General features: G+C 41.9%; 3 protein-coding genes across 4 annotated transcripts in view; 2 read left to right on the top strand and 1 right to left on the bottom strand.

Annotated features, from left to right (window-relative positions):
• Window positions 1-1,746: 1,746 nt before the first annotated feature.
• Window positions 1,747-3,232, top strand: LOC116842237 (MKI67 FHA domain-interacting nucleolar phosphoprotein). Its single transcript, XM_032811156.1, has 5 exons — window positions 1,747-1,771; window positions 1,833-2,023; window positions 2,332-2,607; window positions 2,692-2,800; window positions 2,913-3,232. Exons 2-5 carry the CDS (start codon window positions 1,886-1,888, stop codon window positions 3,155-3,157), a joined length of 768 nt encoding a protein of 255 aa, XP_032667047.1. The 5' UTR covers window positions 1,747-1,771; window positions 1,833-1,885; the 3' UTR covers window positions 3,158-3,232.
• Window positions 3,138-7,089, bottom strand: LOC116842228 (homeobox protein Hox-A4a-like). Of its 2 annotated transcripts, none has more exons than XM_032811133.1 (4): window positions 6,352-7,089; window positions 5,830-6,149; window positions 3,540-3,697; window positions 3,138-3,481 (listed from the first exon to the last, which is right to left on the bottom strand). In XM_032811133.1, exons 1-4 carry the CDS (start codon window positions 6,639-6,641, stop codon window positions 3,389-3,391), a joined length of 861 nt encoding a protein of 286 aa, XP_032667024.1. In that variant the 5' UTR covers window positions 6,642-7,089; the 3' UTR covers window positions 3,138-3,388. The 2 variants fall into 2 exon arrangements, with proteins under 2 accessions (XP_032667024.1, XP_032667034.1); XM_032811143.1 differs by having other exon boundaries at window positions 3,138-3,463.
• Window positions 7,090-10,436: 3,347 nt separating this feature from the next.
• The window catches only part of LOC116841866 (endoplasmic reticulum aminopeptidase 2-like), a 32,625-nt gene continuing 28,175 nt past the window's right edge, over window positions 10,437-14,886 (top strand). The window contains exons 1-7 of the mRNA XM_032810305.1: window positions 10,437-10,531; window positions 11,437-11,713; window positions 12,007-12,354; window positions 12,785-12,940; window positions 13,140-13,448; window positions 13,674-13,857; window positions 14,260-14,691. Of these exons, the coding sequence (XP_032666196.1) occupies window positions 10,507-10,531; window positions 11,437-11,713; window positions 12,007-12,354; window positions 12,785-12,940; window positions 13,140-13,448; window positions 13,674-13,857; window positions 14,260-14,691 (1,731 nt within the window). The 5' untranslated portion in view covers window positions 10,437-10,506. The remainder of the gene's footprint in view (window positions 10,532-11,436; window positions 11,714-12,006; window positions 12,355-12,784; window positions 12,941-13,139; window positions 13,449-13,673; window positions 13,858-14,259; window positions 14,692-14,886) is intronic.

Below are 14,886 nucleotides of genomic sequence, written 5' to 3'. Positions count from 1 at the left end.
CTTTGTGTAAAAATTTGAAGAACTTATTTCCTAAGGTCCAAAACTCAGTAGATCTGCATGCGTTTTAAATTCCTCTTGAATTCTCCTCTCAATTTCTGGCAATAATATATTGTTTGCTGTTACATTAAAACTGACATATACAGGTTTTTGAAGCTTCATGCTTAATCTTCTAGCCATGTTTGTGGATGTATCCGCAGCAGAACCTATGATTTTTGTAGCAATTGGTTGTCTATCAAAGTTTGATGTCAGAGCGAAAGATAGATCGTCCATCTTTCTATCATCTCCTATCCATAGATATAAGGAGTTTTCCATTTTTATGATTTCATAATTAATAGTGATATCACTAATTTTAGCACTAAAGTTGTGGAATTTAAAGCTACATGGTAGCAATGCTCCATTGTCTCTTTGTTCTTGTATATCTGCCATCCTTTCTATTCTAGTTTTTTCAATTTACCTATAACAATTATAATATTACAATTAATAATAAAATATAAAATATTAATTACAATTGTATTATAATACAATTATTAAATTATCACATTGAAAATACTAAAATCATTTGTTAACCTAAATTAAAACTAAAATATTTTTAACTTTTACTAAACTATTTTTGTTAATCGTGATTGCTAAATTATTAACAAAATAATAAAGTAAAACATATATAAAATATTTTATTTTATTTCTTAGTTCATAAATATGAATCTATCATGATATAAAGTTGAGAGTTTGCTACAGAAAAAACTTTGACATAAACCAAATAACTTAATAACAGAAGGCAGGAATTCGGTAGATAAATATAATCTTTGATTGATCACCTTACGTGTTTCAAGTGTTTGAAATGTATAATTTGGATGGTTTCCAAGTTGAATTGACAGCTCGGTTTTGTATTCGAGCACGTTACATATCACCTCTTGAGATATATATCGTCTATTTTTTCTTTAACTCTTCTAATCTTCTTTTCCTTCCTTTCAATTTCACCGGTTATTTGTCTTTATAAGAATGCAGCTTCGAAATTTAAATGTTATTTTATCTTTGCGCTGTCATCAACGATGCATATGCATACTTGCAACTGCTTTGTAATAACAGAGAGAAGCATGAACGTAAGAATATATGAACGGAACGCAAAGTGCGATTACGGACGAGGGGCGTGAAGCCCAAGGGGTGAGAGGATTACATTGTCGCGGCCATCATGATGTCAGAGGTTTGTATCTATTAGCCCATATTTTTAATCCTCTTTTATCTATAAAAGTGCTTCTAAAAGAGGCTTAGGAGCCACCTGATTGGTTGAGAAGCTTCATTTAAGACACATTTATCGATAAAAGAGGATTCAGAATATGGGCCATTGTCTATGGCCGTGTTCCGTCTCACGCATATGCGCGCATTTATCTATAGTTCGTGTTACGTATATTGTAGGCAATGCGCACATAAAGGTCGTTCTACATTAGTTGCAAGTTGATTGCAACTCTTGTTACGATAGCCAATCAGAAACCTCAATAGCACCATTGATGTTTCTGATTGGCTGTCGCAATAAGAATTGCGTCTGCTTGCGATCAACTTGTTACTAATATAGAACGACCTTAATGCGTGAAAGTTATTCTACATTAGTTGCAAGTCGATTACCACTCTTGTTGCGACAGCCAATCAGAAGTGTCAATAGCATCATTGATATCTTGGAGAGAGAGAGAGAGAGAGAGATTTAGCAGTTACTTTGTTTTGAAATGCTTCTGTGCCTATATAGCATACTACGTAGCGAATGTCCATATTTTACTCAGTAGGTAACAAGTAATGTCTACGGATTGAACATGGTTCTACTCCGTGCTTTCTTATTGTAGTCACATGGTGAGAGGAAAAATTACTCGTGTGTTGTTTTTATCATTGAAGAAAGATGAAAGTAACGAAAAAAGACATGGTGTCCAAGGAGCCAGTTTTGCGGAAGATTGCCAAAAACAAACGAAAGGTGTTAAAACCGAAAGCAGGTGTTAGTCTCGAGAAAGCGGTGAAAAATGTCCAGCAGATTCTTAAGGTTAGACATAACCTCTGTGCGATACTTTCGTTTTATTTAATTTCAGTGTTTTGTATTTATTAGATTGTTTTGTGTTTATTTCTATTTATTTGTGCTATTTTACCGTTATTTTATTTACTAACAGATATAGATTAACTATATAGATTTAGTTTCTGGGTTTGAGCCGCGTGAATTTTTCTTTGACAAAGAAGAATCCACGCGGCTCAAATCCGAGAACCAAATCTAATGGACACTACGAAAGCCTCAAATATACTAACAGATACTAATAAATATTTATTTTATTTACTCAAACAAATGTTCTTTTTTAGAAGAAAAATACAGAAATTAAGAAAAAATCGAAGAAAGACATAGAAATTAAGTCTAAGAAAAAGTCTAATTTAACTAAATATACATTAACAAAATCTAAACCTACATCTATATCAAAAACCTCACCTAAATCTGTACCACATAAAGAAAAAAGATCTAAAGATAAAGGCATAGTTTATGTGGGACATATACCTCATGGATTTTACGAAGAACAAATGGAAGACTATTTTAAACAGTTTGGGAAGATAACACAAGTACGAGTAGCAAGATCTAAAAGAGTATGTATATATTTTAAGCAAATTGTAAACTATTTTGTGAAAATATAATTATATAAATAACAAACTCTTCAAATTGTTTTACAGACTGGAAAAAGTCGCGGCTATGGCTATGTTGAATTCATGTTTAAGGATGTTGCCAAAATTGCAGCGGAGACTATGAATAATTATCTCATGTGTGGTCGATTACTGAAAGGTATCGTATTCATTTACAACTGCTTCAATATATTTTAACTTGATATTACAGACTTATGTTTTTTTCACATTTATAGTGTATCAATTCCCAACATATCTTTTTCTTTTTTCAGCTACATATATACCACCTGAGAAGCAACACTCTGGCTTCTTTTCAGGAGCAAACTGGTCGGAAAAGAAGTATCCCAAACTAAGAAATAGACAAAGAGCGATATCACAAAAAAATAGTACCCAAAATGCAGAAGATCACCAAAATTATGTGAAGAGTTCGCTCAGTAAACTTTCCACATTAGAAAATAAACTGCAGATGAAAGGGATTAGTATAAAATTCGAACCTGTCGACATGCCGCAATTTTAGTAGTAGTTTTACTTTATTAAGTACTTTTATAATCAATTATTTTTGCGTAAATAAAGAATTTGTCTACATGGCAAATGCCGGTTTCGACTTTCTTAACTTTCTGTAACACTAAATATTGTATACACAAACTTTTAAAGCTTCTACCGTGGTAAACTAGTTTAACGTCTTGTATCCGCGTATGAGTCGTTATATACAGTCGTTATTGTGTACTGAATCGTCGCGATTGATACGTCACGACGCGATAGTCGTGCACTCCTGCACGTTAGCCGTGCCGCCTTTCGTTCGTTTCCACTTCATTCGCCTGTTCTGGAACCACACTTTTACCTAGAAATACGAATTGGCATGGGAATGTGAAGACGCGTACAACGCAAAATCTATATACCTGACGTTCCGTCAGATCCAACGCCACGGCGATCTCGTAACGCCGCAAACGCGTCAGATAGTTGCTCCGCGCGAATTCGTACTCGAGATGTCGAACCTGTTGCTTCGTGAACGCCGTTCTCTCCTTCCGCGGCTTCTCGCTAGTTTTCTTCGTCGTCTCTGTAAACGAATATGGTCGGGCAAATTATTTAGATCACTCAGATTATTGAAGTATTCCAAGTTACATTTCTAATAATATTGGAGAGAATTCTTTGATCTAAGAAACACCGTTCTATTTAGGCACACCTTTTGGACTTGGCATTGCCTACTTTTATTGTTTTATGTGAAAAATAGCGCTACATTTTCTTGTTTAACATGTTTCCGAAAGGATGATCTCGAGGAGGACGCGCGGATCATGACATAATGCGCGCGTCATTCGCCTCGACAACGGTTTCTCGTCCGTCGTCTTCTTGCGATTTCCCGCGTCGAGATTTCGCGGCAGCAGCGGCTTTTTGTCGTCGTCGCCGCGGCCAGATGAAAATAACCGTGTGTACGATGCGTCAGTGCATGTGCGGCACACCGATGCACCATCATTGCGCTTGCGAAATCTCGCTTTCGCTAGAAGCGCAGCTTCAAACGCACGGTGACACGTGGCCGCGGCGGCGACGGTTGTAGCCTCGCTCTCCCCTTTTTATCCCTCGCTCTCTCGTTCTCTCTTTCTCGGGGCCCTTAACTTCGCTTCCGTGCCGCTATCTCATCTCTAATTGCTGGCTGACGTCAATCTCTCGTGGTTCGCAGCTCGCGTCGATAGTGACTATCGGGTCACTTGAGATCTATTCGGATGAATTTGCAGAAAGCACGTGTAAAAGCTGTAGAATTATCAGAGACGCACATGTAATTTTCTGCACGGCTGCTGTGCTGTACTATTTGCAACCAGGATGTTTGGTATTACAAAGTGTCCGGTCGAGTGACTGATAGATTGGTGTGCGACTGTTGTGGATTTAATTTAATTGTACATTTATGGACTTATAGATTGGACAAACGACAAAGATCTTTAGATTCACAAAATTTATAGAGTATTCAGTCGACTGATGAGGTGCGCGAGAGGCAGAGCGGATTAAAATTGAGCAATGTAATGACAACAGGGAGACATTGCAAGGCATTTATTACGCAAGATGCACACCAGCTCGATGTAGTTAAACATCCGATAAATATTTGGCTTGCACTGGGCCTGTTATGGCCGCATTGGCGACGCTAAAGACATAAACCTTCCAACCATATTATCAACGATTCGCATCGTGGATATCTGCGGTAGTCGCGATCGGAAATGTTTCTAGTTAATTTCTCGTGCAACTGAAATTTTTATTTCTATAATTAGACTTCCCGCGATAACGGATAATTGCGTTTCAATCGGAAGATCTCTCAGAAGATTGGATGTCATATTCCTCTGATTGAATTTTTTTGCGAATAATCAGCACATCATTCTATATGATTTTAATTTTGTATTTGATATCTTAGACTCGTGTGGTGAAACGTTTGATCTAAATTCCGGTTTGACACCGCGTCCTTCATACATTTGTTTCCGACATTTCGTGAACACATTCATGTTCATTTCTTCAAAAGACTTTTTTCGTTAAGAAAGAGAAAATAGTTGAATATTCACTTGTAGGATATAAAGCTTATTTTTGCAAATCAACCAATTTATATCTTCCAAAAAATTTTTAATTATTTCTTTATCAGTCTTAGTTCGTTGCTCTACACGGAAAAAACATTTGAAGATTTATTCGTGGAACGTAAAGTTTCTGTGAAATAAAATGAAACAAAATGTAAAAAAATGTATGTGAAGTATAGTTTATTTTTGTGAAAAGGAGTTTATTTTTGAATAAACTTTATATCCCATAAATAAATCTTCAAACTATGCTTTTTTAATGAAGACTCGAGTCGAAATTTTGGCTCTATGTTAAACCTTGAATTCTACAACGCAGTAGCAGCTAAGTTAGCAAAATAGGTTTAATTCTTATGATACAATTTACTTCTACTTTGATTCTGATGATGTCCGAAATTTCCCTTTTCACTTTCTTTCGCGTCAAAATAAGTTGATTGGAAGGCTGAAAGTAGGATAAAAATTTCGACTTCTTTCTTAACTGAAGAAGTGAAATGGAATGTTCATGGAATGTTCACGAAACGTCGGAAATAAATTTATGAAAAGTGCGGCGTCAAGCCGGAGAAGCCAGATCAAGAATTTCATATCTCACACAAAAATGATGCGATTTTCAGAATAGATAGGTGCTAATTGAAGAGTAACGTGTTACCTCGTCCTTGCGGGCGCGTTTCCTCCTCGCAGAACAAACTCGCGTAGCTCTCCTTATGCTGCGTCTCTTGCCAGGATTGACATTTGCTCTCGTGCTCGCAGTCCATGATCATATCTTGCGAATGAGGCATTTGCCAAGTGCGAAACGTCGTTTCCGCGCTCGTTGTGGTGGTCACGCAGCGGTCCTGATTGGCAGGATAAGACAGATCCTCCGAGGACACGCGTAGACCTCTTGAATTGTCCTTTTCGTGTGATTGATCGATCATCGAGCGACAGTCCTCCGCGACTTGCTGGGAATATTGCTGGGAATATTGCTCCCATCTCGCGACAGGAAAATACACCGATTAAAGTGCGACGAAGGACGTTAATTGACAGCGTTGTGCTTTGAACAAGCGACATCGGCGAAGTTATGGCAACTTCTCTAACGTTGTTTCACGATTGCAACAATCAGTTATGATTACACGACTTCAAGGAATTACATAATTCATATTTCTCACAGAAAGAGACGCCGATGAAATCTCACCTGCAGGTGCGATAATTTTGATTGGTGTCGGTGCTTTGAAGGAAATTCACGATGTAAGGCGGAGTGAGGAAACGAGCGTTCTCGTCCATCACGACGTCGAAGCCGCCGCAAGGATTTGACGGGCTGCTCCAGGACCACCTGTGGTACCAGGATGTCTCGCAACCTGTTGCCGATCTCACGTTCTGCCCTTCCAGGTGGAGAGACGACGGGGTCGGCGGCGTCGGGGGTAACTCGAAGTGATCGGATATTCGATGACTACTCGAAAGTGTGTCTTCCGACCAAGACGACATTGTACGATTAGCAGTGAGTGAAAGTCAAGGAAGTTGCACGTCTCGCTTACACCGATCTAACGGAAAAAGGATTTCTCAAAGGCCGCAGGGACTCGAAAGACTCGCACGTCATACGAGATCCTTCCCGAAATCTATTCTCCGATAGAGAAGCTTAAAATTGCACCTGACAGATATCTCGAATGAATCGACCACACTGAGAAAGAATATATTTAATCATCTGTTCGCGGGATACAAAATTTCTTCGCGAGAATGAATTTTGCTTCGGGAAAAAGTCAACTTTATCTCGCTGAAACGAACTTCAAGTGTTTTCCCGTCGGTGCACCGACGGCGCGCAAAATACCTATCGATCGTCACTGTGTTGCTCGTTAATCGTACGCGAAGGTCACATCGACGATCACCGCAGGGCTTATCGCAGGTTCACTCCGCGCGCGGCTCGGTGCGAATTGCGTTAGCGCCCACTCGGAAATGTCAAACGAGCATATGTGACGGCGTCGTCATAGGGCCGGGGAGCATCACGGAGAACGCCGTCGTGGACGCTCGTGGGAGTAGGGCCGCGGAAGCTCCGGAATCTTCCTCTGCGTTCCCCTCGGCTTTTTGGCCAATCCCCGTACGTGTCGTTCCTCGCGGCCGAGGCGACTGGTCGGCGTTTGCGAAAGAACTCGAAACACGCAAGATGAATTGTCGAGTTCTCTCTTTTTTTTTTTACTTCTTGGCTATGTGTACACTATTTGTCGAAAATCTGTCGGAGAATTTCCGTCGAAACCGATTTAAGTTTAAACTTTACTCAAACAAAGGTTTAAACTCGGGTTAAAGTTTCATCGACGTTGGCAGAAAAATTGAAATTAAAGCGATACGCGCCATATTTTTTTACCTCTTTCTACAAAAAATAACTACCATGAGATTGCGAAGTCATTACACAAAGTTTCTTCAAAGTTGTTGTAGTTTCTTTTTGATTGATAAGATGTTTCATGAAATTTCAATTTCTCATGAATTTTCATTCCTCATGTTCTACAAAGAACCGCAACTAGGAGAAGTTTAAGAGCGCCTGAAACGTGTTTATATAACATTCTAGTAATTTTAATTGCATCGAGATATTTGTTTTTGTAGTTATGTCGAATTCAACTGCATTGCGTTCACCCCAGTGAACGCAATTTCACCCATATTTCTTCTACTTTGAAATACGATACGAACTTCCGACTTCGGGGGAAAGACGTGCTATTAGAAAGGAAGAAATCATTCGCTTCGGTTCACTAGACACTTCGACATTTCGTGAATTCGTTCATAGTCTATATATTCTCACAATAATATAAAATTGTCCGCTTGACGATCTTGACATGCGTTAACGCGTGCTAACGAAAAATCGAGTAAATTTAATCAAAAGAAATTAGAAATTAAAGCCTATGTGGTCTATGAAAGCCCATAGCGCGCCTGAAGCAAAATATTTCTCGTATATTTCGTGTATATATAGATTAGGTCAAACAGAAAAGTCCTCTTACCATTTTGCAAATAATCACGTAAATTTTTAGTTATTAATTACAGAATATATCGGTGCACTGTTGCGCGCAATCATCCACCTTGTTTTTTGAAAACAATTACGTTGGCAATAGATTTCATTACACTGCAGCTGTGTATATAGGTTCTTATAAAGATCCTTTGATTTGACACCCTTTGAGATCCTTTGTTTTCTAGAGATTTTTTGAGTAAATTGTATTTTTAACATTAATCGCGCACGATGCGCACGACTTCGTGTTAACAACGGAAATCGCGGAGGGGGTGAGAAAATACGCGGAGGGCCGCGGAGGATAGGGTAGTTTTCCCTGTCATTCGGCGATTCATTCACGAATTCGTCGCTGGCGTTTCATTGATTCAGGATGGCCATTACTCCGTCACGAGGAGCGTAAGTCAATCTTTGGTGGGGGCCCAGCTAAGAAAACACGCAGGAGCGAAGGGGGCGAAGGGGGCGAAGGCGGCGGAAAGTGGCCGCCGCAGAAGCGAGAGAGCGAGTGTGGGTGTCAGGACCCCGGCCGGGCCCCGGTGTTTCGAGGGGTCGACTCCTCCTCAAGGGTCGCGCGTCTCCATTAGTCATCGGTATTGTTTGGCTTCCTCTCTTGGCTGCTCGCGCCCCTTCGGCTGGCCGATACGAACGCCGAAAGAGAACCTCGCGAGAGACCCGCCGTCTTCCACCTCATCGTCGTCGTCGTCGTCGTCGTCGTCGGTCACTTCGCTCCCGGCACAGGAAGAGGGATTCCTTGAAACACGAGACACTCTCGTCCCTCGAGCGGTGCCGAGCAGTCTACCAAAGACGGCAACGACCGCTCGGAAACACCGTTTCCCGCGTTTCGCACCTCGCGCGTTAGTTCCGCAGGTTTCTCCTCTCGCTCGATTAATAATCGCTATGTGCAGAATAAAATGCTGATATCTTCGAAGCTAATCTTCGTGTTGGTATTTGGAACGTACGACACTTGGGTCCATACAGAAACGTAAGGATTAAGTAAATTAACTAATTACAATCAATTATTATTCAATAATAGATTGTGGTTGATCAATTTTCTTACTGCTTCAATGTTTCATGTATGTCATAAGGTTTTAAGCCTGATCTACAATGTGTTCTTTGCTTTCTGTTGCTTGTTTTCTGCCTTTTTGTAGTTTAAAGTTTAAGGTTTGAATCAGAAAAAGATAAAGAAAAAATAATAAAAAGCAAATAACACATTATAGATCAAGCTTTAGAGAGAATTCACATCTTGACCGAAAATAGAAAGACAAAATCAGAGTTTGCGTTGGTAGCCAAGTGGTGATCGAACGTTGATACGAACAAGTTGTGTCCGTTTGAACAGCATTTACTCAAGTTAAGCTGACGTTGAATAAATGAAGCCCCGATCGGACTCAAGATCGCTAGTGACTTCCCATTCCCACGAGCTTTGTTCTTCACGGCGGGCGTTTAGAATGGACAATATCTCACAAACTGCGGTTTTTTGCCGTGAAACCGAACTCTACATTTCATGGGACGTCGCGTGAAAAGAAGAGGAAAAAAGTAAGATCCCACAATGAACACTTGTCGCGGCCTCGGTCGAGTCTTCTGTCCGAGCATAAATCTGTGAGTAAGTGCCTGGATTTCTCATCAGCGGCCAGAAGGAGGATTCTCATGCGAGTAACTCGAAAGCTAGATACCGATGCCGACGTGTATCTAGTCGCGTCTGTAGCAGATCGAGCGTAGATACATTAGAGACACCCACGTGTCTCCTGCGATTAACCCGCAGTTCGTCATCGCGACGCCATGAGAGATCAACCGGCGGGAATTGCGCTTAATGATAATTCGACAGTCTCCGTCATGGTGAATCGAACTGGCGAATTCTAACAATTTCGGGCAATCTCGTAAAAATCGCTTCGAATCGATCAGGTGGTGGCGGCGGCGATCAGGCGGCTTCGCAGATGTCTTTACACCCACGTTCCAATCAGCTCGATGGCCGCAAAATGTGACCTTGACTCGCCGCAGCCTCGGTCCCGGCGCTTTACTGGAAGGCACGAGATGACGAGCGCGTGACGACGACGACGCGTCGTCGTTCGTGTATTCTCGACGACCCGGTTGCATAACAAGAGAGAGAGAGAGAGACGCGTCCCGCGCTCGTCCGCGAAAAAGTTACGGGCGAATGGTGATCGACAGTAAACGTCGCTATAAAGTACGCGGGGAACGATGATGGTGTACGCGGCGTGGTGTATTTTTGGCGGGCGCATCTGGTCGAACGCGCGGGCCCTTGACACAGGCGTCTTCCGCCTTTCGGGCGCAGTCGCCGCTAGTTTACCGTCGCGGCAATGCTCGTCCGATCGCTAGATCCTGCGGCAGCTCAGCACCTGCTCGCCGATTAGCATGGAGAGACGCGGTGCACGACGAGGTAAAGCCGGAACGCGCGCCGCCGGAAGCGGAACTTGTCACAGAGTGCGATTAATTAAAGTACTTCGACACGTTTGCGAGTTTAGGATGTTCCGTAGAATTTTACTGCAGACTCGCGCGTGAGTAGTGACGAGTAGCTGTTCGCGTTTCTGCCTCGAAGGGGGCGAATAATTTCCAATTATACGTGAATATTCTAATCGCTCACCAAGAAAATATATAATCTCATCTTCAGCGGAAGTCTCTTATGTATGCTCTTAAGAAGATTTCTTCGAAAACTAAAGGGAAAATTTTCTAAGTACGATATTATTCGTCATCGTTAAGAGAGAAGTAACAATTTTTCTTTCTTTCTCAAATAGAAAAAGATGATAATTTTTTCCTTTCTTTATTAAAAGAAGAATAATAAATTTTTCTTTTCAGAAAAGTTTTCACTTGGAATATGGGATTACATGAAATAGTAATCTTGCAACTGGAGTTCTTTTTTCGATATTTGAGTATTTTTCTTTTGGTTTTAGAAGAATCTTCTCTTGAAGCCAAGAGGATTTCACTGAGGATTATTTCTTCTTGATGCTTTGAATGAGATAATTAATATCGTGATCACACCGCGGAAGCCTTGCTACATCGCAGTTAGATATTCGTGCTTAACATCGTGATTCGCAAACATTTCGAAATAAATAAACGTATTATATTTCGTAAAAGAAAATATAAAATCGTAAGTATCAATGTGATTAATTGAAATTATATTTTGAAATAAAACATAATAATCACATTTAAACGTGACGAATAAAAAAGATCTTCCTCGGTTTTGTCGCTCGAAATGTCGTTCGTCGTATTATTTCGGCGATTCGTCCTAATCTCAACCTCATCTCAACATCGTCCTCGACGACAAATGTATCGGGAATTATGAAGAGACCGATGCTTCAGGACTTCCGGACGGGATTTCCGAGGCTTATGTTAAGGGCGACGGGCTCTGTAAGAGAAGTTCGCGATGGTGGCACGCGAGAGCGAGAATCGTGGCGACGATACTGATCTGCGTGTTCGTCAGTGCAATGATCGTTTACTGGTTCGTCAGTTCGATCATGGAGAATCGACGGGACGGCAGGCACAGAGGCTCGTCCGGCGGGAAATCTCGTAAAACGTCTCATCTCGAGAGACTGCCCGATCACGTTTTACCGTTGGAATACACGTAAGTATCGCGCGTGAACGAACAGCACGCGCCAACTGTCACGTTGCGCAAACAACGTATGAGAATCTTCACGGCTCGACCTTCGTTAATTTCGGCATTTCACAAGGTGTGATACGGGGAGCTTAAAGATAGAACAGAACGACGGATTGTTCGTGAGAGAGCGTGAAATGTGAAAGTTCTAATGGCGCGTCTCTCGTGACGATTAAAAGTTCGCGGAAAGTGTTACGAAATAATGCAAAAATAGAACAGCGCGCGATTGCTTCGTCTCGCCTTGAGAAAAAATTGCGTTCCAGCTTGAAGGTACTGCCCATACTGGAAGAGGGAAATTTCACCACCTACGGCGACGTGCAGATTCAATTCTGCTCCAAGATCCCGACCAAGCGCATACGTCTACATGCGCGCAAACTCCTCATACGCGACATCAGCGTGACCGAGTATCACGATTGTTCGTCGAACACGTCGAAATTGATCAATAGATACGTCCAGATGGACGAGGAGAACTTTATCGACGTGATTCTGCTGCAAATGCTGATGGCGGGTCAGACTTATGTTTTGCACATCAAATACACGGTCCCGTTGCTTCAGAAAGCTAAGGGATTTTTCAGGAGTTCGTACGTCGATCGTGACACCAACGAAACCAGGTGACGTTTCAACGTGAAAATTACGTATATCACACTGAGAAAAAATATCTAAAAATTAACAAATATTTATTAGGTAGATGCCATTAACACATTTACTTACATCAAAATTCTTTTTATTTCAACCGAATATTGTTTACTCGGTTTAAGTAAACAATATTCGGTTTGAATGAAGAGAATTTTGATCTTCTCTATATGGGAAGAAAGCGTCTCGCAATTAGGGTTCCTCTTTTGGGATATTTTCCTTTTGCTTCTAGAGGAATTCTTCTGAAATTATATATAAGAGGACATTCGCTAAGAATAAAATTATAGTTTTTTGGACGATACTAGTAGAATAACGAGCGGCAGTATCGTTTTAGGGCTCACTGAGGGCGACTTGTCGATATCGTCGAGCATTAAAATTGATCTAGGAGCGGAAATTATTCCTTTTCAGGTGGATCGCGGTGTCGAACTTGTCGCCAGACAACGCTCGGATGGCCTACCCATGTTTCGATGAGCCGTGGATGAAGGCGCCGTTTCGCATCTCGATCGGCAGAAAATCGAACATGCAATCGCACTCCAATTCGATGCGCAAAGTCACCGAAGAGATGTAAGAGGAATTTGACACTCAATCTCTAAAATTCTAAAATTCTATATTTATTAATTTTTTCTTGATATATTTCTTGATATATTTTTCTTGATTCAATCGTCGGTCACGAGTTTATGCCCGGAAAGATTCAGACTTTCGATCTCGAACCGATTTGAATTTCACCTCCCGCGGCGTTCTTCAGACACATCTTCTTCTTTAGACGCGACTTGCCGGGATACGTGTGGGATCATTACGAAAAAACTTTACCGATGCCCACTTACCTGGTTGCCTTCATGGTCACCGATTTCTTCGGCTACCACGCCAACGTCACCGACCGACCGTCGCACACCATCTTGTCTAGGAGAGAGGTCGCGAACGACACGAGATATTTGGGCGACCTGATACCGAAGGTGCTCCGATTAATACAAAACTTTACCGGGTTCTACTACGAGCTGGACAAGCTCGACGTGATCGTGCTCCCCAAGCTGACGTTTTCCGCGATGGAAAACTGGGGCCTCATATCGATTCAGTGAGTACGCTGATTTCTCTCTTGATATTTTCTTCTACCAAGTGTACTGGAAGATTTTACCCATTTCCCGGTCGGTTTTTCCTCGGATTTATACATATTACACTATAAAAAAACAACTATGCTACTCACATCTAAATATTTCTGGTTATGCGCAGTACATCTTTATCTTCAATGTAGGGCACTTTCAGACGCGAATTTTCGATTGAGTCCCGTTGATATTTCCAGGGAGGACATAGCTGTTCTAAAGGAGACTGGCGGTAGCATAAACGCCAGAAAAAACCTTGCTAATATCATGGCGCACGAAGTCGCCCATCAGTGGTTTGGTAATCTGGTGACGCCCAGGTGGTGGGACGACGTGTGGTTAAAGGAAGGTTTCTCCTCGTTTTTCGGATTCTTAGCGTTAAGCGTGGTAAGGTGACGCTAGTCAGTTTTCAGTTTTTCAAGCCTGATCTGCAATGTGTCCTTTGCTTCTTCCTTCTTATTCTCCACTTTTTTTGGCTAAAAGCTTAAGTCAGAAAGAAATCAAGAGGCAGGAAACAAGGAGCACATTATGGATTTGAGAAGTTGTGCTAGCACCGTAAAAAATGTTACTCTTTATTGAGAAGAATAGTGTCCATGTTATAACAGTTATTCAGCTTGAATCAAGCTTAAGAAACAAACTTGATTCGCAATTGGCGAACTTGTTAATTGTACGATTTCTCAATTTTTATGCGCGTTTCGATATGGTTCTGCGATGACCAATTGGATTTCGCACTGTCGCGTGATCGCGGCGTTATGACTTTCATCCACCTCTCTCTTGATCCTTTCACAGTTGGAGCCCATGCTCTGGGACCGGCAGGCCAGCTTCCTCGTCGAGTGCCACGACGTATTTTACGAGGATGCCATCGAGACAGCACACCCGTTGCACATTGATTTGCGAGGGCTGAGTGGGCTCAATGACGTCTTTGATTTGACGTCGTACGTCAAGGGTAATTGCATGGCGCACATGATCTATCATTTTCTGGGCGAACGGATCTTCCTCGCGTCCGTGCGCCGCTACATGCGCACATACTACTATCGCAGCGCCGATCAGGAGGATCTCTGGAGCGCCTTCCAGGTGGAGATCGACGGAGCGAGCGACGGGCTACCGTCTTCCTCCGGGCTGCGCATGAAGGACGTTATGCGAACTTGGACGTATGAGGCTGGCTTTCCTGTCCTGCATGTCCGACAGAATCGTGAAACCGGTGCGATCGAGCTTACGCAGGTGCGCGTTCTGCCCGATCGCTTATCGCCCGATCGATTTTCAAGCGCATTTCTTCATCTTGTTCAGTCGACGACAAATTATTTATTTGTGGAACGCGCGTGTTAACCATCGTTGCTCGTAGCTGTATCCGAAAGAGCGAGAGAGGAGAGGGGGGGGGGAGAGAGAGAGAGAAAGAGAAGAAAACAGAGGCTCCTT

Source organism: Odontomachus brunneus, unplaced genomic scaffold, assembly GCF_010583005.1.
Source record: "Odontomachus brunneus isolate Ranch 3 - 2012 unplaced genomic scaffold, Obru_v1 Obru_scaffold_002, whole genome shotgun sequence".
NCBI classification, from domain to species: Eukaryota; Metazoa; Arthropoda; class Insecta; order Hymenoptera; family Formicidae; genus Odontomachus; species Odontomachus brunneus.
This window is presented reverse-complemented; position numbering and strand designations above follow the sequence as displayed.